The sequence below is a fragment of the Ammospiza caudacuta genome, chromosome 21, assembly GCF_027887145.1.
Source record: "Ammospiza caudacuta isolate bAmmCau1 chromosome 21, bAmmCau1.pri, whole genome shotgun sequence".
Taxonomy (NCBI): Eukaryota; Metazoa; Chordata; class Aves; order Passeriformes; family Passerellidae; genus Ammospiza; species Ammospiza caudacuta.
In genome coordinates, this window is record NC_080613.1 from 11,662,119 (window position 1) to 11,686,538 (window position 24,420).

The following is a 24,420-nucleotide window of genomic DNA, read 5'->3' on the forward strand; positions in this document are numbered from 1 at the left end:
ATGGAGAAGGAAAACCGCTTTAAATTGTTTATGCCGCCGCGCCTGAGCGCTGGGCAGGTGTCTGCGGGCAGATCCCAGGTGAGCGCTCGGCCGCGGGGCCGCTGAGGGCGGCCCATACCACACCTTCCCCCCCCCCACACCCCCCCCCACCCCCGGCTGCCCCTTCGGGCTGTGCTGCTCTGGAGGCCGCGGCTGAGGAGGGGACGAGGGGAAAGCGCAGGGGCCCTTCCCCGGGGACACGGGGATAGTGCTGGGCCCATGGAGTGCCCCGGTAGGGCCCCGAGCTGGAGCACACACACACCTGCCCCTTGCTCCCAAAGAGCCGCGAGCTGGAGCACACACACACCTGCCCCTGTATGGGCCGGGTCGGCTCCTGTGCTGGACTCATTTCTGTGTGTATGCCTAGAGTGGCACATGCACAGACATCTTTGGTTTGAGTTTCAAAGACCTTTGTTGTTGTTTTCTATCAAAACGGAAGGGAATCATCTTCTCAAGCATCCGCTCTGTTTTGTAAGTCCGTGTTTGATGTGGGTAATTCAGCCCAGAGAGCGAGCAGGGCTCTGTCGCTGGCCGGGGTCTGTGTACAAATCACCAACGGGACGGGATTGCTGAGGAACTGCCTTGAGCTGTTTTATTTTCCAGCATCAGTCTCATTACATGGTTATGACAGTGGGAAGATGCCAGCAGCTCACATCCCAGGCAGCTGACCAAGAACTTAATGTTACTACTTACTTAAAAGTATTTTGACCAGTCACACAAATCAAAAGCACATTGACAGTAGTTCAGTCCAAGCACTATAAGCACACACGTACCTTTGGTTAAAACAATGCTTGCTTATTTTGAATACAATACCTGCTTTTAAGCCTTAAAGCAAAATGCACATAGCTCCATTATTAACCTTAAAAAATTTCCTAATATCTCGCTAGATAAACTTTTCTGTAACTTGGGGAGTTATTCTAGCCAAACGTTAATACACAGACCATTGTTCTATTTGTCCTTACTTTTCTACTTTTTACATTATTTTTCTGCTTGTCGCAGACATTTCTCCACAGAAATCCTTTCTTTTGGATTTCTGTGTCTTTGGGAGGCCAGAGGCCTCTGAAGACAAGGTAAACAATTATTATCAGCTGCTGGGGAATGCAACAGGGGCACCTATTTTGATTGGTGATTGGTTCATGTTTTATGTTTATAATTAAGGGCCAATCACCAGTGCAAGCCAGGGGACTGAGTCCTTGGCCACAGCTTTGTTGTGGATTCTTTTCTGTCTCTTCCTAGCTAGCCTAGCTGCTCTGCAAAACCTCTCTCCTTATTCTTTCTAGTATAACTATAATGTATTATATCTTATATTAATAAATTCAGCCTTCTGATTCAAGAAACAAGATTCACTGTCTCTCTCACCAGCCAGCGCCCACTCAGGCGTGGCAATATCTGCTGACCTATCTCATGGCTACTGCTTGGCGCTAATCCCAGTTCTGCTGTCTCTGAGGCTGCCTTTTGCAGCTTTCTGAAACCCCTCTGATTTTATGGATTCCCACAGGCCCCACTCAGATACTCGCACTGGCATTGGTGTCTTGGTCTCACTAGATCAGGTGTGCAGTGAAAATGTACTGTCCCCACACTGAGTTATGGGAATTCCACAAGTTATTTTTTCATGTCGAAGCTCCTTATGAAATATGTTGAGATTCAAATGGGATATTCTGACAGCAGATGAGTTAGCTGTTTACAGGATGAACTTCTGTGACTTCAAAACCTTGTAAAAGGGTATTCTCATGCTGACACATAATCAGATATGGTTTAGAAGTGCCCTTGGAAGTAAAGCAAAAAAGAAATATCAACTACTGGTCTTGAAAAAAGTAATTTGTCTCCCTGAGTCCTTAGCCATGCAGCAGTGCCCAGACAGGCAGGAGCTGCTGAGTTCCCTGCATTGAAAGCTCCCCTTTGGCCACAGTCTATAAATCAAACTGCAGGACATCAACAGTTTGATCAACCACTGGGAAGTAAGAAGTGAGTTCCAAAGCCATTACCAATACCTTGGGCTTTGAAAATTGTAGGCAGCTGTTTTATTAATGATAAATTCTATTTTCACATCATCTGTAGGGATTTTTTTCCCTTGGATTTTACAATTCATTTTTTACAAATCTACCCATTAGGAACTAATTTTTTAATTTGTGGAGGGTTTTAATAGATGTTCAGATGATGACTTTAAGCTGCCATTCGATGTGTGGAGCCGTGGCGAAATCACTGATTCAGGTACAACTGGAATGTTTGCCATGCACCTTCTTTAGATTTTTATATATTGTCAAGTTTTAATTTTCATGAGTAGTCTCACAGTTCCATATCTGTAACTGTTAAATACAGTTTCACTGTTACTTGTTTTAGAAATACATTGATCAAAATCTCTTCATGTTTCAGATACAATTTCACAGCAAGTGAAACTTTGCTCTGAAGTAGATGAAGAGGTGAGCTAAGTATCAACTCTGCCCATCTAATTCCTTGGGGTCTTTTGAATTTGTTCCCAAACAGTGCCTAAAGCATTATTCAGTAGATATTTCACGGCTAAAGGGAGTAGTCAAAAGGGAATAATGTTTTCTGTCTCCTGTCTAAAGCTGAATAACTTAGAGGAGATATTTGTGATTTAGTGAACATGCCTGGAAACAAATCTTTAAAAATTAGGGTGATTGCAATATTGTTGTTGTTTTTTTCTTTGTTTGAAGTGCCTGCGAAGTCTATGAGCTTTATTTAGAGTAAGATTTAAACACTTAAGTATCCTTGTGGAACTGGTTCTGAATATTCTGTTGAGGGGCAGAAGGGTTGAAGTCAGAGTATTCTTTGGAAAACTGAAGTAGATTATCCCAATTGCCTTGTCTGGCTTTATTTTATCTGTAAAACAATGAATTCAGTGGTTTCCTCAAGCACTGGATTCTTCTCACAGTGTCTTTACCAGCAGATCTCTGCTTTAGCACAATTCAGTACAGCTCATTTTTTTTGCAATGCCTTCTGTACTTTGCAGCTACAAAACACTGTTTGCTACCACAAAATAAAACACATTTCTTGTGCTCTCTCTGCTGATTTTCATATCCCTGACAACTTTTTAGACTCTTTTAATCCTAAGCTATTAAAGTACCATCAGGACTGTAACAAAAGTGTGATGCAGCCAAAACAAGGATGTTGTTTGGGGCTATTGTAAGTGAACCAAAGGGCCCTTAGGGCTCGTGTGTCGCTCTCCCTGCCTCGACCACTGGCCCAGCACTGCTTGTAGGGCACTTTCAAGGTGTTCTAAGGGCACAAGGGTGCCAAGGGTGGTGGTTTTCCTTCCTGCTCTGTGTGTGAGCAGAGAACTGCTGGGACACTTGGATATTTATAAATCCCTGGGTCCAGATGGGGTCCATGCCAGGGTTATGAGGGAGCTGGCAGATGAGCTTGCCAAGCCTCTCTCCATCATTTATCAGGAGCCGTGGCTCACTGGTGAGGTTCCAGATGATTGAACACTGGCCAGTGTGACACCCATGTACAAAAAAGGTAGGAAGGAAGATCCTGGTAATTCCAGGCCAGTCAGTCTGGCCTCAGTAGCAGGTGAGATAATGGAGCAGTTCACACTGAGTGCTATCACACAGCACTCACAGCCTGGCCAGGCTATCAGACCCAGCCAGCAGGGCTTTACCAAGGGTGGGTCATGTCTGACCAAGCTGGGCTCCTTCTGTGAGCAGGTGACCGCCTGGTGGGTGCAGGAAAGGCTGTGGTTGTTGTGTATCTGGGCTCCAGCAAGGCCTTTGGCACTGTCTCCCACAGCACACTCCTGGAGAAGCTGCAGCCATGGCTGGGACAGGAGCACTCTGTGATGGGCTCAGAACTGGCTGCATGGCCGGGCCAGAGAATGGTGGTGAATGGTGCTGCATCCAGCTGGCAGCCAGGCACCAGGGGTGTCCCTCAGGGCTCTGTGCTGGGACCAGTTCTGTTTAATATTTTTGTAGACTACATGGATGAGGGCATCAAGTCCTTGATCAGTAAATTTGCAGAGGACACTAAGCTGAGAGCTTGTGTTGATCTATTGGAAGGAAGGAGAGCTCTGCAGAGAGACTTAGATCAGTTGGATGGATGGGCAGAGTCCAGCAGCATGAAGTTTAATAAGTCCAAGTGCTGAGTTCCACATTTTGGCCACAAAAATCCCCTACAACGTTCCAACCTGGGGACAGTGTGGCTGGACAGTGCTCAGGCAGAAAGGGCCCTGGGGGTGCTGGTGAATATGAGCCAGCAGTGTGCCCTGGTGGCCAAGAAGGCCAATGGCATCCTGGCCCGGATCAGGAATGGTGTGGCAGCAGGAGCAGTGAGGTCATTCTGCCCCTGTACTGGGCACTACAGAGGCTGCACCTTGAGTGCTGTGTCCAGTTCTGGGCCCTCAGTTTAGGAAGGACGTTGAGATGCTGGAGCACATCCAGAGGAGGGCAACAAGGCTGGTGAGGGGTTTGGAACACAAGGCCTGTGAGGAACATTTGAAGGAGCTGGGTATGTTCAGCCTGGAGAAGAGGAGGCTTAGGGGTGACCTTATTGCTCTCTACAGCTTCCTGCAGGGAGGTTGGAGCCAGGTAGGGTCGGTCTCTTCCACAGGGCAGCACTGACAGAACCAGAGGACACAGTCTCAAGCTACATCAGGGAAGGGATAGGTTGGATATTAGGAAAAAGATTTTCACCAAAAGAATAATAAATCACTGCAATCCTCTTCCCAGGGAGGTGGTAGAATCACCATCTCTGGATGTGTTTAAAAAAAGCCTGGACATGGCACTTGGTGCTGTAGTTGAGGTGTCAGGGCATAGGTTGGACTCGATGATCTGAGAGGTCTCTTCCAACCTCATTATTCTGTGATTCTGTGATTCTGTGTGTGTCCATGGCAATATCACAGGTACTCTTGGGTAAAGTCTCTGAAGCTGCTTTTACTTAACTCAGCAGTGTCTGTCAGAAGGAGAGGACAGAAATGGTGGGAAGAACCTACTAGAAGGAATTTTGGCTTCACTGATAATTCTGGCAAAACTTTTATTGATTTTGGTGGACTGAAGTTATCCATGTCTTTAGGCCCATCTATTTGGTGATGTCTGAAGGGGGTTTGGGATATTTCATTGTATTTGTTTCTCCTGTGTGCTCTGTAATGCCTTTTGATACATACATAGAGGATGCACAAAGATTTAAACTTGGACTTCTGATCATATCTAAGCTTATATCACCATTTGTGGAAAAATATTACTCTTGTGATGTTTCTAGGAGAGAAATATGTTATCTACAACAATATTAATTAGATATTATATATTATAAATTGGATAGTATTTGAGATTAAATTGTGGAACCTGTTTTAATAGAATCCAGAAACAATGAATGAATTGTTCTCAAAACTCTACAAAGAGGCTGAGAAGATCAAGCAGTGGAAACTGACTGTGGAAACTGAACTTAACCAGAAAGAAAGAAAACTCCAAGAGAATAGAAAGATTATTGAAGCACAGAATAAAGCCATTCAAGAACTGCAGGCCAGTATTGTATAGTGTACATTGAATAGATGAAGTTCAGTGCTTCCTGATTCAGTATGACACTATTATTGATACAATTAAATATTAAAGACTGTTGCAGTTTGGTTTGTGCCTTGAGAAAGTGATTATTTTGAGAAGTTGCAGGCACCTGTCCTGTGTGAGTGTGTGTATAAAGAATATACCTGTAAGTGTCTCATTTGCTGGTAAATTATTTTTCATTAATTACTGCATCTTTCATGAAAAAGATGACTCAGCATGTAATACCAGATAAAACAGACTTCTGTCTACTGATGCCCTCAATGACTTTTTCATGAGGGATTTGAGAAATCAAAGTGCATTTCTAATACATTTTTCAATAACAGTCTTTTTGCATTTGTTCCCTATGAAATCAGTTTGAAAATGGAAAACTCCATTTGAAACTGGAAGATGAGATATGTGAAAATAAAGATCTCTTGAAAGAGTAAGTAATAGAACCAAGTATATATTTTTGTGGTGGAAATAATCCCGTTTTCACATGGGCAGTTTTATGTAGCTGTTAAATACTGAAGGTCATTTCCATTGTTACTAGTTAGGTGCACAAAGTACTGTGCACTCTTGTGCAAACATGATATTTTTCCCTCCTTTAGAGCTGCTGCTTCGAGGCATCTGTGTAATCTGCTCAAGGAAACCTACACTCGTTTCACAGAGAAGACCAGCAAATGTAAATGCTTTTTTAGTTTTTATTTATCAGAGTAAATGTGCTTCTAGCTTGCTCTGAATTCACAAACAGAAGCAAGAAGAAGACATTTCTCGTGCTGTTCAGAGAAGTTCTCCAGTTGAGATCGACTGGATGTGGCTCTCAGAATGAGAAGTGAATTTTAAGTGGCTCACAAAATTGGAAGTGAAGCCCCAGGTCTAACAGACTTTTGGTTTGTAATGCTAAATACAGAGGGCTTTTGAAGGCAGTGAAATTGTTTGCTGCAAGGTTGCCAGCCTGGGAGCTCTTTGGGTGCCCAAACAGTGCTCCAGGTTTGCGGCAGTGCCCACAGCCCTGACTGGCACTGGCAGCCACTGCAGGGCAGGGCAGGGCTCCCCAAGGCTGCTCAGCCTATTGAAGCTTTGCAGTCTCAGTCACACACTGGGAATATATTCAGACATAAGAAGTGACACTTCATGCCTGTTTTTAGGCAGTAGAATCTACTCTAAATTCCCAGCACTCTGGAACAAATTTCCATAGCTGACATTTCCTGTTTTCAGCCATCACACATTTGTGGGGAAAAAAGGTCTTAACCCCAAGGTATAATGAGTAACTGGAATTCTTCTCATGAAACTGAACAAGCCAAGACAGTTGGATAACCTAATGAAGTTTAAATTCTTGATGTTTAAAACATGTTCTTGATTGGGAATTTTACTTTATATGCAATTTAGAATTTTACTAACTTGATTGTGGATACTTAAGAAGTGTCTGTTTCTTTTTTGTCTTAATTCTAGAAATAGAATTCCACTAGAATAGTTGGAATACACTTAATTCTAGAAACACAGTGCATAGATGTACTGTTCTTTTTTGATACCTGTTTCTGTTACTGTTCTCTTTTTAATTGTTTTCTATCAATTACAAAAGGGAAAGAAAAGAAGGAAAATATGGACATGGAGTGTTGCAATTTTATGACAGATCTGTGGTTATAGGTATCTGTTGATAGGAAGAAATTCAGTGCTAAACCCTAGATTACAGTTTATAAATACTAACAGTTTTGATACATTATTATTCAACAGCATTAATACTATAATAATTAATATGATCACATAAGCTGATCCAGAATTACACTTTTCACAGAAAAAAATATCTTGGGAAGGAAATTTAAAAGCTGAGCTTGCTCAATGTTTCAATGAAATACACATTTTCCCTAGATTCTAAATTTTTTTAGATTGTAACTTTTGGCACCATGTTTCATAATGACTTATTTAATAAGAATGGAGCTGATAATTCCTTTTTAAATTCATTATGCTGATTAAGTATTATGACTTGGGCAGCTGGCATTCTTGTTCAAAAGAAAAACTTTCTCATATGTTCTTGCTTTGATAGATGAACAGGAAAAGGAAGCAACAATACAATTGTATGAGGAACTTCACAGCAACGTAGAAGTAAGTGACCAAGCTTGATGAAAGGAATGTGAGTTCTGTGAGCTGAGCTGAGTTCCATGTTTATGTTGGGATACTGTTTGTACCCATCATGTGTGGGTATCATGTCATGTGTGATGCAGGAAGTTGGGATTTCAATCCCTTTTCAAGAATTATTTTTGTGTTATATCAAACACGTTCAATGGAGAAAGTGCAGCAGTGTGTGGGATGTAGATCCCTGTGATCTGGGTGATGTGTGCTTAGTGCTGGGTCACTGCCACAACTTCTGGCTTCTTTTTGGGCTCTGTTTCACCTCCCTGCTGGTTCCTCAGAATGGTTGAGGTGGGCAGCAGCCCCTGGAGAAGTTCCAGGGTTTCCAATATTGAACTTCAAATATTAAATTTTGTTTTTAGAGAATGACAGTGGCATTTGAAGAGCTTCGTGTGCAAGCAGAGAACGACAGACTGGAAATGAGTTTCAAATGTGAGAATTCTGCTTATTGAGTTTATGCAGCTGGCTCAGTTTTGTACTTCATAGCTTGTGTTACACATGCAGTGTCAGGGCAGGCAGATGTGAAGTTCTGGAATGGTGAGCAGCTCACACTGAGACACTGGGACCCTTTTTTTATTCATGCTGCCTTTGTTCACTGCCTGGCCCCTTCTGTTGCTGTTCCACTGGGCCAAATCTGAAACTTTATTTTTCAAACAGTCACTCAAAATTGAAGTTTTGTCTGTGAAGTACAGTCTAGAGATCAATATTTATTTCACATAGTTTGTTTATTTAAATGAGAATCCACTAGTGTATAGCTACAGAAACTTTAGCTAAATGCTCTCTCTCTGTATATATAGCCTGCTATGTTCCTGTTTCATTTTCACATGGTCTTTTCTGTTTGTATTTTGATTATAAAATCAAACATTGCCTCAACAATTACTCTTGGAAAACAAATGGTAGAGCTGTAGAATTCCAAGCAATCTTAAAGTGGAAGTTGTATTGAACTTGGAGTATATTTCAGCTAGAATATTAACTATGGATGTTACTGTATCTCCAAAGTAAAAGAAGAAGCAGAAAAAGTGGACAAGTTTGAGAAAGAATGCAGACTGGAAGTCAGCCAAAAGGAAAAGCAGGTTTGCTCATTTTACCATCTAATATGTAGAGCTTTATTTGTGCCTAAAGGGGCAATGCAAGAGCCAAGAAGTGTTTCTGGGTATTAGTAAAAAAGACAAAATAATGTCTGAAGCTGCATTTAAGTCAAATTCTGCTAAGTTTAATGATGTTTCAGTACCTTTAGTCTACTGGAATTGATGGTTTGATTTTGAATTGGAGAACTTTTTTGTTTAGAGTAATGTCACTTGATCAATATTTGGCTAAGATTGTATCTAGCCAAATATTATCTATCTATCTATCTATCTATCTATCTATCTATCTATCTATCTATCTATCTATCTAATCTAACTTCAATGACAGCAAAATGTCTGCTTATCATAGCTGGGGTACAAATGAAAATTATTATCTGTCCCTTTTCCAGACTTCATGATGATATCTCTTGCATTTTTCTAGATTTCAGCTCTTACCATACAGAGAGATGAAAAAGATGATGTCATAAAAGACATCAAGGCTCAGCTGCAGACGTCACAAAATAAGATTGCTGACTTAATGGAAGAAATATGTAAGAGTTCTGCCTGCTGTGTTTAAATGTAATTGTTTACAGAATTTCAATGTAGTTGTTTATGATTGTTTATTTATTATATGTAATTGTTTATTAGAAGCATAGGAAACAGGGCCATGATAGTCTTATTCTGTTGCTGGTTGGCAGCAGAATTTTGGGGCCTTGAAGGCCTTATTTTTGTTTGGAACAGGAGCTGCTCATGTGGGAGCAGGACTGGCAGGGCAGTTTTTAGGGTGAGTCAAGCAGTGAGAGCTTTTGAAAATTGCAAGGGGAAAATATATTGCTTCAGTTTTGCAAATTTAAAGTCAGGCAGATGTCACTGAGGAAACTTACTTTTCAGAACTTACTTTTCAATATTTTAAGCCATCTATATTCAAATTTTATCTATCATTTTATAGTAGATGATGTCAGTACCATTGGTCTTTGTTACATTCTTTAAATGTATGTAATTTTCCATTTTTAGCAGCATTTTTTAGTAAATATTCTATTTTTAACAATATAAACTTTTTTTTTTGTTTAGTACGCAATGAAGAAATGTTAAAGGAATCCCAGGTCAGTAAAGAACATTTGAGGGCAGAGTTGGAAGAGGCTAAAATTTCATTGCAAAAGGCAGAGGTACCCCTTACTTATAGCTTTACAGTAGAAATAGACTAGATGAGCATTTGCATAAATAATTATGGATACATTAGACACGAAACAGCTGTAGCTGTTTGTTGGAAAACATGTTTAGAAATGATATTATGTCTTGAAGGTTACTCAAAAGAACTTGGAAACTGAATTCCAGACTACAGTGAAAACATTAATTCAGGTTACTAGAGAAAAGGAAGAGCAGGAGGAAGAATGTAAAAAAATGAAGGCTTTGCTTGCAGCCCTGACAGAGGAGTTTGAGACTTCTGTTGCCAATTTGAAAAGCTTGCTGCAAGAAGAGCAAAATAGGTAAATTAATGAGTTGAAATTCCAAGAGTGATCTTACGTGTTGCAGTCTGTAACAAAACCAAGAACAATTGGAAATGAAGCTGAAATTTGGAGGTTTTTTTCACACAGTTGTCTAAATGCAGAGAATTTAATGTAATTTTTTTTGTTTGTGATAGTTGATACTGTATAAAAAGTAAATTTTTTCCCCTTCAACTTGCATAATTCTGTCTTTAAAAAATACAGATTTCTGTAGATATATATTTGTTTACTTTTATGTCTACTGTTCTGAGGTTGTAAAACTGTAATTTGATGTGTGTTGCAGGCAGATAAATTATCTGCCTGTTAAAAGTTAGATGTTCTTAAAGTGCTTGTGCTAAGACTTTGTCTTGTTGTCCTGTAAGTTTCAAATGCAGTGCTTTGTACTCTACATTTGGGATTTTTCATTTACCATTTTCCTAGATTAAAGAAATCTGAAGATGATTCAAAGCTGCTTACCTTGGAGCTCCAGAATAAATCTGCTGAACTGGGTAAGGCTTGTAGAAAGGCAGAAAATGAGCTGGGCAGTAATAAAAATGTTTTCTGCTCTTTTCTGGAAATGGACTGTTTTTTATTGTATTGGGGTAGGTTTCCAACCATCCCGTGGTGGCTTCTACCATGGTTAGTGCATAGCGCTTGCCCTGGCGGGTTTGAGGCAGTGTGATGTAATCAATCTGCCAGGCCTCCCCGTATTTGTACTTAGACCACCGCCCCCCATACCAGAGGGGCTTCACCCTCTTGGCCTGCTTAATGGCAGCGCACGTCTCACAGTCACGAATAACCTGAGAGATACTGTCCATGGTTAGATCCACCCCTCGGTCTCGTGCCCACTTATAGGTGGCATCTCTGCCCTGGTGGCCTGAGGCATCATGGGCCATCGTGCTAAGAATAACTCTCCCTTATGCTCCCAGTCGAGATCTATCTTCAACTCCCCTATCTTTGCAGCCTGATGTACTTGCTGGTTGTTTTGCTGCTCTTCATTAGCTCTACTTCTGGGGACATGGGCATCTACATGACGAACCTTCACAGGTAACTTCTCTAACCGAGTAGCAATATCTTTCCACTCTTCCGCAGCCCAAATTGGTTTTCCTCTTCGCTGCCAGTTGGCCTCTTGCCATCTCTTCAGCCATCCCCATAGAGCGTTGGCTGCCATCCAAGAATCGGTATACAAATAGAGCCTTGGCCACTTCTCTCTCTCTGCAATACCTAGGGCCAGTTGAATAGCTTTGATTTCAGCAAATTGACTGGATTCACCCTCTCCTTCAGTAGCCTCTGCAACCCGTCGAGTGGGACTCCATACAGCTGCTTTCCACCTCCGTTTCATCCCTATGACGCGACAAGAACCATCAGTGAATAGAGCGTAACGTGTTTCTTCTACTGGCAACTGATTGTATGGCGGAGCTTCCTCAACCCGGGTCACTGGCTCTTGTTCCTCATCTGCGACACTAAAGCTTTCACCTTCGGGCCAATTTGTAATTATTTCTAGAATCCCAGGGCGATTTAACTTCCCAATTAGGGCGCGCTGCGTAATGAGGGCAATCCACTTACTCCAAGTAGCACTGGTGGCATGGTGGGTAGAGGGAACCTTTCCTCTGAACATCCAGCCCAGCACCAGTAGTCGGGGTGCCAGAAGGAGTTGTGCCTCTGTACCTATCACCTCCAAGGCGGCTTGGACTCCTTCATAGGCGGCCAAGATTTCCTTTTCTGTTGGAGTATAGTTATCTTCAGACCCCCTGTAGCTCCGACTCCAAAATCCCAATGGTCGGCCTCGGGTCTCGCCAGGTACCTTCTGCCAAAGGCTCCAGGACAGACCATGGCTCCCGGCTGCAGAGTAGAGCACGTTCTTCACATCTGGTCCCGTCCTGACTGGGCCAAGGGCTACAGCATGAGCGATCTCCTGCTTGATTTGGACAAAAGCTTGCTGCTGCTCAGGGCCCCAATGGAAGTCGTTCTTCTTGTGGGTAACCAGATAAAGGGGTCTCACAATCTGACTATACTCAGGGATGTGCATCCTCCAGAAACCTATAGCACCTAAGAAAGCTTGTGTTTCCTTCTTATCAGTTGGTGGGGACATAGCAGTGATTTTGTTAATAACATCCGCAGGAATCTGACGCCGTCCATCTTGCCACTTCACCCCCAAGAACTGAATTTCTCGGGCAGGTCCCTTGACTTTGCTCTTCTTAATGGCAAATCCGGCTTCCAAGAGAATATGAATTATCTTCTCTCCTTTCTCGAACACTTCTATTGCCGTGTTCCCCCAAACAATGATATCATCAATATATTGTAAATGTTCTGGAGCCTCACCCTCTTCTAGTGCAGCCTGGATCAGTCCATGACAGATGGTAGGACTGTGTTTCCACCCCTGGGGCAGTCGGTTCCAGGTATACTGCACTCCCCTCCATGTAAAAGCAAATTGAGGCCTGCATTCTGCTGCCAGACACAACACACGATATTGGGATAAAGGCTGTCAACCCACGACACTCTAGTAGTTGAAGAAATGATTTTACAATACCTGTACCTGTCAGGAATGCCTGGATTTATTTTTACTCAGCTGATCCCTTTTCTTTGGGGGTCATTGGTACTGGCAGCAGCCAAAGGGCAGTGCTGTGCACAGCTCCAATAGTCAGACCATTCATGCATGAATTCCTCTGAAGGTAATTTTGGTTTGCAGCTCAGAGCAGCAGCACTGCAGGTGCCAGGAGTGACTTCTGCAGCAGAGATAAAACCCTCCCATGGAGGTTTCTGTGACCCTGCCCATTCTGGAACTGGAATGATGCTGGCAGGAGTTCTCTTTAAATATCATCAATTTGATACCCTGTGGTTTCTAGGGATGTGCTCCTTAGTCCCCAGAGTAAGAGCTCTGCCTTGCTGTTGAGAACTTGTAAAAAATACCAGAATTGTGACTGTGCACACAGAAACCATCTGGAAGTTAGTAACAACTGGTTTCCTTTCTCAGCATATCCATCTGATACCTTCAGGAGTTCAGATTTTTTCTGGAACAATGCAGGTGCATCAATACTTGGAGAATACTCCAGTCTTACAGTCCATGGTTTATTTGAAGCTATAATTGTGGAAAACATAATAGGCTCTAAATTTAATTTCGGATAAATATTTAGCTTCTCTTCAGATATAGATTTGCTAATGTCTGAATCATCTTTTCAAGTCTACATTTAGATTAAGTCATAAATTAGCTTTTAATTTTCTTAACTTAATCCAACAAGTTTTGAGAACTGGGTATTGCAAAAGGGTAAATGTTTTATACTGCCTGCTAATAATGAAAAATTATTCCTGTTCCATTAATTTTACATTCCATGTGCTGTAGAAGAGATGACTAAAGTAAAATGTGATAAAGAAGTGCAACTTGAAGAGCTGTCAGAAACTCTGGTAAATGTTCATTTTATTAATCTCATGGCATTTGCTCTTCATATGAAATTCCTCTTGCTTTGTAAGTAACGTAAATGCCATAAATAAACACCATCTAGTCTACCTTAACATTTCTACTAAACTTTCTCACACACAATTTCAGTGTTTTCTTTGAAGAACTTCTTTATTGCCTCTGTTTTTCTTGTCTCCCATGCTTTTGGTTTTTCTTGTCTCTTGTGCTTTTGGTTTTCCTTCTCAAGGTTTTTGGTTGTTTCTTCTTTGTTCATGCCCATTCAAATGCCACTCCCTCTGGATATAAAGTTTTCCCATTTTTTCTTCCTTACAGGAAGGTAATTAGCTCTGGCCTCTGTGAACCCTGCTGTGCTGTGACACAGGCCCATTTTCTGTCACAGAAGTCAAAGCTATATGAAATACACTCTTAACAGAAGTTTATTTTCATTATGATTTTATATTTACAAGCCTAACAAGAATCCATATCAACTCAAGTTAAGATAGTGTGAAATCAGGTGTGCATTTTACTGTGTCTGCTTGTTGTTATAATCTGTGCATTGAGTGTTCTGAACTGAGTTTCACTCATTTTCTAAAATGGGCAAATTGGAGGACTTTGATTGAAGAAGAATCTTGAGGCTACTGTAGAAAATATGCAGAAAGAGAAAAATGTGGAGAGAGAAATGAAAATGCTCTCCAAATGAGAGAGGTCTGAAGTAGGGCAATAGTAACATGTTTTTAGAAATAGTGAAGTTGCACATCATGAACTTGTATACAAGTTTATACATAAGAAACAGCACCCAGAGCAGGGTCCCACCCTAATTTTGCAGCCCAGGTAATGAAACTAACAGCAGGGGACAGACATGAACAGCACTGGTGTCACAGTTCACTATCTCACACGACTTCCAGATCCCAGCAGAGATTGGAAAGATGCAATCTGGATAATCCATGGCATGGATGTTGTTTGGTTCTTCTGAAAGCCTTGTGCTCTAAGTTCATGGCTGATAACCTCCAGCAGTTGGAGTTTGCACATCTATACTCAAAACTCTTCCTTTTCATTTTGCAGAAAGAATTCCATGGTTTGAAAGCACAGCTGACAAGTACAGCTGAGAAGGAACAACATTATTTAAAGCAGCTTGTGACTCTGAAAACAGATCTTGAACAAGAGGCGTATGACCATTTGAAAATAGAATATTTCATTAGTTTTGGTGTAATATAGAAGTTGCTTTAATCCACAGTGAAATGAACTATGATTGTTTTCTAATGGAAGTTTTGAACCACATATATGACATTATTTATATACTTACATTTCTAAATTCCGCTTTCTCTATTTATATGTATTCTACGGCATATGTAGTTGTTCCATATCTCTCTGATTTATTTAACAAGAAGAGAAAGTTTCTGAATTCATTGTTAATCTTGCTTTAAAATACATCATCTTCACTAACCATTATATTTATATAAAAGTTGACTCTGATTTTCTTTCCTTCTTCTGTCACCTTTTTACCTCTCTCTGACTCTGCTGCAAAGCTTATATTTGTAGATAAAGGCCTGGACTTCTTTCAGCATGGAATAACACTTGATAATGGGTATGTTTAATTTAACAGGAGATTTCAAAATGCATCTTCTTATTCCTCTTGGCCATTTGTTTTAAATTAGGTTAAAGAATGAACAGCTAACAGTGTATCTCAGTAAGCTTTCACTAGAGAAAGAACAAACAGCACAAGAGAAAAATGCTGTGGCTGCAGAACTCAAGAAACTGCAAGAACAACAAGAGGCAAGTTGTAAACTTCCAGCTTTCTTGAAAGGACAATACTCAGTTTGACAAATGACTCAGTTTTGTAAATTAGATGATGAGCTGCAACATGACTTGAGTCTGTAGAGTACCTGAGCTATTTTTTGTATTTGAATTGGAAAGGAAGTGTATTTACACTTGTGAACAAGGCAGGTCTGTGTGCTTTGGATGGCTTTGAATTTTTTAAGAAGTCACTTTGAATTTTATTTCTTTGCTGACACATGGCTCTTTATTTAGGATAGTAAGAAAAAAGAAGACAATACAAAGCAGTTAGTTGAAAATCTAGAAGAGGCAAATAGCCAGCTAAGGCAAGTAAAAGCAAATATTATTAACTGATATTGTTAAAGGAAGTAGACTCAAATAGTTAGTTGTGTTCAAATGCTGCTTTCTGGGATTTTTTGATTAATGTTTTTCTAGATTATATAGCTAAACAGAAACTATTCAGAATTGCTGTTGGCCAAGTAGAAATTTTCTCAGATTAGAAATACCAATTGCTGCAGGTACAATGTTTGCCATCATTTTGTATTCCATAGTAAGAGCTGTCTTGTTTTGCATTAGACATCTCAGGTGGGAAGGAAATTCAAATGGAAGTTGAAGGTTATGGATGAAATGTGACAAGGCAAAACTGGATCAGAGCTCTGTATCCCCAGTTCAATAGGCAGCTCCCATGTTTCACAGCTGCATTGCAATAGTCCAGGTCAGGATGTATTTTTCTGGGGTTCCTGGAACATCTTCTCCTACTTAAAAGAAGCATGGACAGTTCACATATTGACTTACTGGGCCTGTTGCTGCATTTCAAGAACATTTTCATTGAGCAGCTTATGAAGTTCCCATCAACATTAGCAGCTCTTTTTTAGAAAATAAAATATGGGTTTATTAGAAGTACTGAAAACAAGTTAAAGGCAATATGTAAATATTTACTAATGTTTGTTAATTTGGTACTTAGAAATGAACTGGAGTCTTTGAAGGAGAAAATGGCAAAGACAGGTGAAGAGATGAAAAGTACACTGGATGAAAGAGAAGAAAATGTATGTCCTGTGTCATGAAAATATCTCACAGAACCTGCAGGGCAGCATTCAATGTAAAATCTTTGTTGGGATTTTTTCTGCAGAGCTCTGCCTGGGGAATGTGATCTCTGCCAGAGGTTTCTTCTTTCCCAGCTGCTGCCAGCTGTGCCCTTGTGTGTCCACATGTGAGCCCTGGTATTTCAAAAGACAAGCACAGTCACTGGGATGTTCACTCTGTGCTGGAAGTTTGATATTAAAGATTTGTTTGTTTTCAGGCAAACAGAGAACCTGCTTTTCTGTTTTTTATATACCCACTCAGTGATGGATGGGCTCTGGATTAGCTTTTTATATGTATTGTGAGTTTGAGCTTAAATAGATTCAAACATTTTTACTTTCTTTCTATTGGTTCAAAGCAACCTGGGGTTTTTAGCATTAGAATGGATTTCAAAATTTCATTGTAAAAGCCTAATATTTACAATTTTAATTTCAGGTTAAGAGAACTGAAAATGAAATTTCAAGAAAGGAAAAGCCATTGAAGATTGTAGAAAATAATTGGGAAAATTCATTTTTTCATTGATGTAGGGAACTTCATACAAGTGCATTTTTTAAATTGTGAAAATGCTGGGGGTTTTTTTCTTCTTCTTTCTTAATTCCATAACCACTAAGGAACTGGTTCACTGCTGTTAATTAACATCTTGTGGTACTTTATGGCTAAAACTCTGATTATTCTAACGTGTCAGCTGGTGTTTCAGTCCCATTGGAACAAACCAGACTGGTGCAAGGGCAGATTTGAGAACATTTACAGGAATTGCTCACATAGGGAGTCATTTGTTGAACTTACTAATTCACGTCTGAAATATGTCTTTCAGATGAATAATCTGAAGAAACAGGTGGAAAATAAAACCAAATGCATGGAAGAGTTGCAACAGGAGGTGTGTAGAGATTTTAAATGTCACAAATACATAAACACATTATACTTTGGGTTGCCTTTTCAGCAGGTTTGTGTCTGCTGTGATGTCTTTAGATACACCTATGTAATTTAAAAATTCTCCTTTTTTATCCTAACCCTGAGCAAACTAGGGAGTCAGCTTTGGAATCCCTTGATTTGTTAAATGAGCCTTAATTTGAAAAAAGTAATTACAAAAATAATATCTTTAATAAACTTCTACTCTTTTTCATTTAGTGCATAGTGTTATTTATGTACTTGTATGAGTATCTCCGTTATCACTAGTAGAAAAGAATTCTGCACTAGCACAAATTGTATAAACTTCAGTGTAAAAATAAATAACTTGTATTTTTGGTCATGATGTCTTCACACCTTCTGTCAGCAGCATCTTAGTTTTAATTCCCATTCTGCTCCTCATTTGTTATTCCCTCCTGCTGCTCAGGAGGAGCCTTTCCTAAGGTCATGAAGAAACAGTAATTATCACAGAAATTAGCTGAGCATTCATTTGTTTGAAGAATTGTTCTGGAACCTGAGCTGCACAACAGAGAGTTATTTGCCTGATGAAAGCTGGAATTTCTTGATGCAGTTAAACCATGACATTATTCTATGAACTTATTAAGATACAGTGCTTGTTTTATTTCAACAGAATAAGGTGCTGAAAAAGAAAATTACTGCAGAAAGCAAGAAAAGCAACACTTATGAAGGGAAGGTAGGTTTAAATAACATCATGTAGAAGATGAGGTGAGTGTTTTAAGTCCCAGTGTAAGTAATTATAATACTTGTTAAATACATTCTGAGCTGGTTTATGGATCTGGGATACAGACTTTGCAGGCATGAGCTCATAGTTTTTAGAAGATGCTTCCATTTTAATCATTGGGCACTGACTATTGGACATTTAAGAGATGGATTCAAATTGCAATTTTGATGCTTCTAATATGTTCCTTACTTTTTTTTTCTTTTGTTGATAGTGGACTGAACAGGGTTCAGCAACCTCATTGTAACAGAAAAGCATTTAAAAGATATATATATATATATATATATATATATATATATATATAACTCTTTTTAGTCTGTTCTTTAAATGTGTTCTGCAGTGGCAATCCCTCTGATGGGAATATTGTGTCCAGCTTTGGGTACTGCACTTGAAGAAAAGTGGAGTTTTTTGAGGATATTCATATTATAAACTTAAAAGGAAAAACTGTAATCAAAATGCACAGCTGGGAGGAAAATGTACCATAAAACCTGTGAAAATCTGATACAGATTTACAAGAGAGAAGAAACAAACATCTGTGTTTTTTCCTGAGGCATTCAAAGCATTTAGGGTACACTGCTTAGGGCAGTCTTCCCCATTGTGCTGTTGCCATTGTCCCTTTGAGTATTTTCTAACTCACTTCAGGCCAAAGTTCAACTCTTTATTAAAAAAAAAAAAAAACCAACTGAACTTTTAAATAGGAAACACTTGAATCATACCTGAAAAGTAACAGTGTTTGTGCTCAAAAATAAGAGGTAAGAAAAAATCATCAACATAGTAATTACTAAACAAATAACAGCAGCAATTCTGCATTCTCCAAAGGTGAATAAATTGCAGTTAGAGATGGAAAATATGAACAAGCAACATAAGGAAGAAGTTGACATCTATAAAAAAGACATAGAAACAAGAAAAGTAAATGAAAATAAACTTCATGAAGAGGTGAGAGGTGTTAATTTTTACTGCAATTTATTTTTTTAATTTAAAATGTTTTTATGAAGATTTATTGGCCAGAGTCCTTGCTCATATTTCAGTCTTATTAACATAAATGGAACTTGTTGTGAATCCCTGTGAACAAAGCTTTAGTACATTAGGTGCTTAGGTTGAAGTATTTGAATATGTCTTTGAAAATGAGAACTCAATTAAAAATTCTTTCTTTCAAGATATAGTTCAAAGAAATTCCACCCTTGGTATAAAGTCAGCCCAGTTAAATTAGATTATAACTTCTCCCACATTAGTATTTTTCTGCCCACACATTTTTTGATGGCAATGCTAAGAAATGTTAGGGCGGAGTGCTTGAAATGGCCTTTTGGTTTGGAGTGAGCTTGCCTGCCATGGCTGTACCTTTGATCTTGCCCATGTAAACAATCTGCAGAAAAGATGAGGCATTTGAAAGGGATCTTAAAAGCAAATAAAGCCCAAGTGGGACTGCAAACTTTATACCCACAGGGGGAAGAAGAAATTAATTTTTAAAAAAAAATATATTGTTATGTTGATTAATGAAATGCAATTTATTACTGACAGGTAGAAAAAATGAGGTTGTTTTGTGATGAAACTGCAATGATACAGAGAGAAACTGATGCCAGATGTCAGCACAAGATAACTGAGATGATGGCACTGATGGAAAAGCACAAGGTCAGAGATTTTCCTGCTTGCTGTGGTTTGCAATGTGTGATACCATGTCGATACCATGTTAATACCATGTTTATAACTTGTGACACCACATTAATGACCTTTCAAAAGCAGAAACAGTTACCTGAGTCTGGGAAAAGGAAGCTGAACACATGCTGGACTTTGCATCATCTAAAATCAAATTCATTGAAGATTTTGAAAAGATTCCTATGGGCAGATAATTCCAGTCATCTAAACTTCTGGGATTTTTAGATTTTTTTTCAATTCAGGCTTCCTTTGATACCATGTGAATGCAATATTTTTCAGTATCAGTTTGGCCTCTTTCTGAGAGGTTACCTAGTGACTGTCAGCAGTTTTGCCTGACACATTTTAGTTTACCTTTCTATTCCTCATTTTGCAATATCTTTAGCAGATACATTAATAAAGATGGCACAGCTGGCTCTTAGTGCTGAGCACATATTGCTGCACAGAAATAAAGCACTCTCTGCCAGTCCACAAAATAATACTTGAATTGAGCATTTTCTGTTTTACAGTTTGTGCAGAAGCATCAATGAATCTTTTCTTTCTGAATCTTAAGAGCCTGGTTTGAAAAAATGATGTTTTAAGACTGGATAACTCCATAATTGTAACATTTAGTCACATGTTTTGAGTTTGTTGTTGGTTTGGTTTTTTTACCCCAGAATGAATATGATAAATTGGTTGAAGAAAAAGATGCAGAGTTAAAAGTATACAAAATGAAACAGCAAAAGCAAATATCATCAGAAAGAGCACTGGTAAGGAGCACTTTGCAATGATCAATAATTCAGTGAAGGGGCTGATGTCCTTGAGAAGTGGTTTTATACTGGCTAAGTGCCAGGCACACACAAAAAAACATTCACTCATTTTTCTCTGCTGTAGTTGAGCAGTGGAGGGGAAAGAAAAATTCAGGGACTGAGTTGAGATAAAGATTAGGAGAAAAACACTTTGAGGGTAAAGCAGATTCAAACTTAAATAGTATTAAAAAATTATTATTAATAGAATTAAAAGTGAGTAATGAGAATTAAAATAAACCTTTAAAACACTTTTTTTTCCAATCCCTCCCTCTTGCCCACCCATAGCACAGAGAGACAAAAGATGTGATCTTCAGTCAGTGTGTGACTTCTAAAGATCTTTTTTCAGTTTGCTTCAAAAGTTTCTTTTCCTGTTGTGCTCTGGGGTCTTTCCCACCAGAGACAGTTCTCTGGGAACTTTTCCAGTGTGGTTTGAATTTTTACCAGTAGCAATCCCACCCAACCTGCTGCACCAGATCTTATTCTGGGCACTAAAAACTCCAAATGTTTCTAAAAAGAAATTGGAGTAGCAGTGTGTTTGTGTCTGCTCCTCCAGGTATTGGGTCATGTTCTGACTCCCCACTTTGAATAGGAAACTTTTGTTTTAAATATTTAGATTGTGCCCTCTCACCCCTGTTCTCCCAAGGGTTTTAAGGTATTACCTTGAACACTTCTGATCAAGTACCTGTTTCTAACAGTGCTTCAGTCTTTTTTAAACAAGCTAAAGCAAAGCTTCAAGTATAGGGCTGAAAAGCAAATAGAATTATCTTGTGTACCTAATGAGTGTCCCTGTTAATTAGTCCCTGTCTCACTTGGGACTGTTTTCCTTTTTCTGGGCTGTGCATAGTTAACCCTGTCCTTTATTTAATGGTTTGTAGGAAAATGAGCTGTCATGTTTGAAAAAGGAACTGTTTTCCCTTAAGGAACAGCTGAAAGCAGAAATGGAAGAAAAGGTGGAGTTTTTTATTCACTGAGCAGTGGGGGTGAGGGGTGTGGCCTGGGCTTGTGCTGTGGGAAGAGCTGGATTAGAAATGAAACTGAACAGAAAAATAGTGACTTTGGAATGCTGGGGTTGTGCTAAATCTGGTCATCTGTTTCTGTGAACTTTGTAACAGTCTGTGATTATAGATTATATATAAATAAAGAAACAACAAAACAAAACTCTCCTTTATTTTTGGTAATTTTAACTAGCTAAAGCAAAAAAGTTCCCTAAACTGCAGGAGTTTTTTCAGTGACTTTTGAATGCTGGGGTTGTACTACATCTGGTCATATTTTTGTGTGAACTTTGTAGCAGTCTGTGATTATAGACTGTGCTCTGTCATTACACCGAGAACATTTTTAACAACTGAAATCAAATAAATATTTCCTTGCTGTCACATAACTCTTTTGTAGGAGAATCTCGTAAAAGAGCACTCTGGCAGTATGATTCCTGAAAGTGAAAAGAAACACAAGGTAACCTGAACTTTTTAATTGCTTTTAGAATTTGGGAGTGTTTATATGTGTAGAATCAATTGAAATGCCATGACAATTTATTTGCATTCAACAAAAGACATTGGAATGCTTTTGACTTCAAACTTTTTAAATTATAGAAAATACAGACTTATGTTCTTGGTACTCCTAAACTTTGTTTAGATCTATACAGTGAATCTATTCATGTAAAAAATAGAAAGTCTCCAAATTATATTCCTAAAATTAAAAAGATAAAAGTAAAAATAAAAAATGTGTTCTTCAGAACAGGAAGCCCCTTGGGCAGTCCAACATTGAAGTTTTGTAACTCCTAACAGTGAATTTTTCTTGTTGCATTTTTCTGCCTGTATTTCTTACTTCTCTGTAGATGATTTTTTTTTCCCCTGGAATAAGAAGGGATTTTAAAGGGTCACACCATTCCATGAAGATATTAGACAGCAGTTTCTGGAAGGGCTCCCAGTGTGTAATTTTTCTTGCTCAGTTGTTGATTTTTTTATGTCTCTAGAATTGTTTTACTTAGTCTTAAATGTGTCCATTTGTAAAGGCACTTTTCCTCAATGGAAGAGAAAAAAGCTGATATAGCTGTAAAAATGGTCAAAGTATCAAAGTAGTCCTGACTGCAGAACTCACCCTTCTTCCTGTCAGGAGTTCACTTGTGGTTTTCACATTGGAACAATGGAATCCAGCACCATTTTGATGTTATCTGTCAAAAAAAGGGTTGCACTGGACCATTCAATGCTTCTCAGTTTAACTTCTAATGAAAAAACTATTTTAAGTAACACCAATCTTGATATAGCTATCAGTCTTTCTCTGGAAGCCTTTTCCTGCAGTTTTGTTTGTTCCCATTTTCTTTGATGTTTGATAGAGTCCAATGGAGTGGCTACAGTTCAGAATAACCTAAATTTCTGCAGATAAGCATGGAGAACTTAAATACAATGTGCCATGAAACTCAGCTCTTCCATAGCTTCCCCTTCATTCTCCTCATTTGGCAACAAAAATAGTATAAAAAATGATATTTATACCCCACCCCACTTTTTTTGGGTCTTTGCTCCATGTTTGGATGGAAAGATCAGAGTTCCACCATTTCTCTCAGGTGAATTCTTGGACACTCAGACTGTAAACTGGGTCCTGAGTTTGGCTTTAGATTCCATACTTACCCCATAAAATATAATCTAAAAAGAGAAACATTTTCTTTCCCAGACATGTGTTATAAAGACTCCTCCAAGGGATAAAATGCAGAGTGGAAGAAGCACAAACCTGCCTGCAGAGCAGAGCAGCAGGAAAAAGCAGAAAGTGCTTGTGCAGCTGGACACTGAGTCAGACAGCTCTGAGCACACTGACCTCCTGGTAAGAGCCAGAGAACAAATCATGTGCTGAGCAGCTCTTTGTGCTCATTGTTGGGGCTGAGAATGGAAATAAAGAGTTTGGGCTTCCACATTCAAGCCAATATTTATGTGTATATTTTTAATTTATTGGTTCTTTCTGGAATAGTAGTTGTATGTACATAATTAACATTCTTTTTATGGAACTGTTAAGCCTCATAATGACATCTTAACTTTTTTTTTCATAGTTTAATATCCTTAGGGGGAAAGAAAAAGTATTTTTAATATAGTGTGACTAAGTAACTTTCAATTTAACTTTTAACTTTTAATTTAATAGAGCATAGTCTCGGAAGAAGAAATGTTTAAAAATTTGTACAAAGATTATCCACAAGCTTCACAATTACATTCCACAGCACCAAAAAAGGTATGTTAGCCTTTCCTAAGATTAAACCAAACAGTTAATCAGATTGTTAACAGAAACTAAAGGATGGCTTTATTTTCCTTCCTAGAGCCCAGCTCCACGCAGTGTGAAATCTCCAGGCTCTGCTCTGAAACTCAAAACCATGAGGAGAATGTGCGAGGCAGGCTGGACTGCACTCTCCAAAATGGACAGGAAAAGGAAAATTAAAGATGCTGTAAAGCTCTTTGCTTAAAATGCAGAAATATCCAGTGCCCTGGCATTGCTTGCAGGGCTGTTTTTCTCTCAGAGTTAGTGCTTTGTTGCATTTTTCTGTCATACTCAACTATGTTCATTCCTTTACACAAATAAACTTTAGAGATCCATAACTGCAACCCCTGCAGAGCATTTTCCACCTTTCCTCCCTTGTGCTTCAAAATGTTGGGAAAAAAATTGGCCAGTTTTAAATTTGGAAATAAATAGAACTACATAGAAAGTTGTTTCAAAGCTGTTTCTAGCCTTAGAAATTCTAGTTTTAAATAACTTCTGTTCTTTTACATTTACTCTGTCTCTCTTAACACATAAATACTTAGTGGAGAAAATGTAGCTGTTAAATGAATGTTCTTTTACTGAAGTCCTCTTGCTTTTTCCTGCATTTTAATGGCTGTTAGACCGGTCTTTTAGATTGTTTTATTTTC

At 39.1% G+C, this 24,420-nt stretch overlaps 1 protein-coding gene and 1 pseudogene across 1 annotated transcript; one reads left to right on the forward strand and one right to left on the reverse strand.

Annotated features, from left to right (window-relative positions):
- LOC131567038 (zinc finger protein 883-like) overlaps positions 1-24,420 on the reverse strand; it is a 133,445-nt pseudogene that overhangs the window by 104,116 nt on the left and 4,909 nt on the right.
- Positions 1-24,420, forward strand: LOC131566919 (synaptonemal complex protein 1-like). Its single transcript, XM_058818377.1, is given in 30 exon segments — positions 1-100; positions 2,167-2,250; positions 2,413-2,459; positions 5,349-5,513; positions 5,906-5,973; positions 6,140-6,213; positions 7,576-7,634; positions 8,024-8,093; positions 8,661-8,734; positions 9,168-9,276; positions 9,797-9,891; positions 10,028-10,212; positions 10,651-10,718; positions 13,550-13,630; positions 14,215-14,282; positions 14,639-14,769; positions 15,259-15,376; positions 15,632-15,702; positions 16,341-16,422; positions 16,892-16,952; positions 17,269-17,333; positions 17,994-18,056; positions 18,921-19,037; positions 19,620-19,730; positions 20,408-20,500; positions 21,415-21,489; positions 21,929-21,988; positions 23,204-23,350; positions 23,663-23,749; positions 23,835-24,420. Coding segments are annotated over 30 exon segments (2,772 nt in total). The 3' UTR covers positions 23,979-24,420.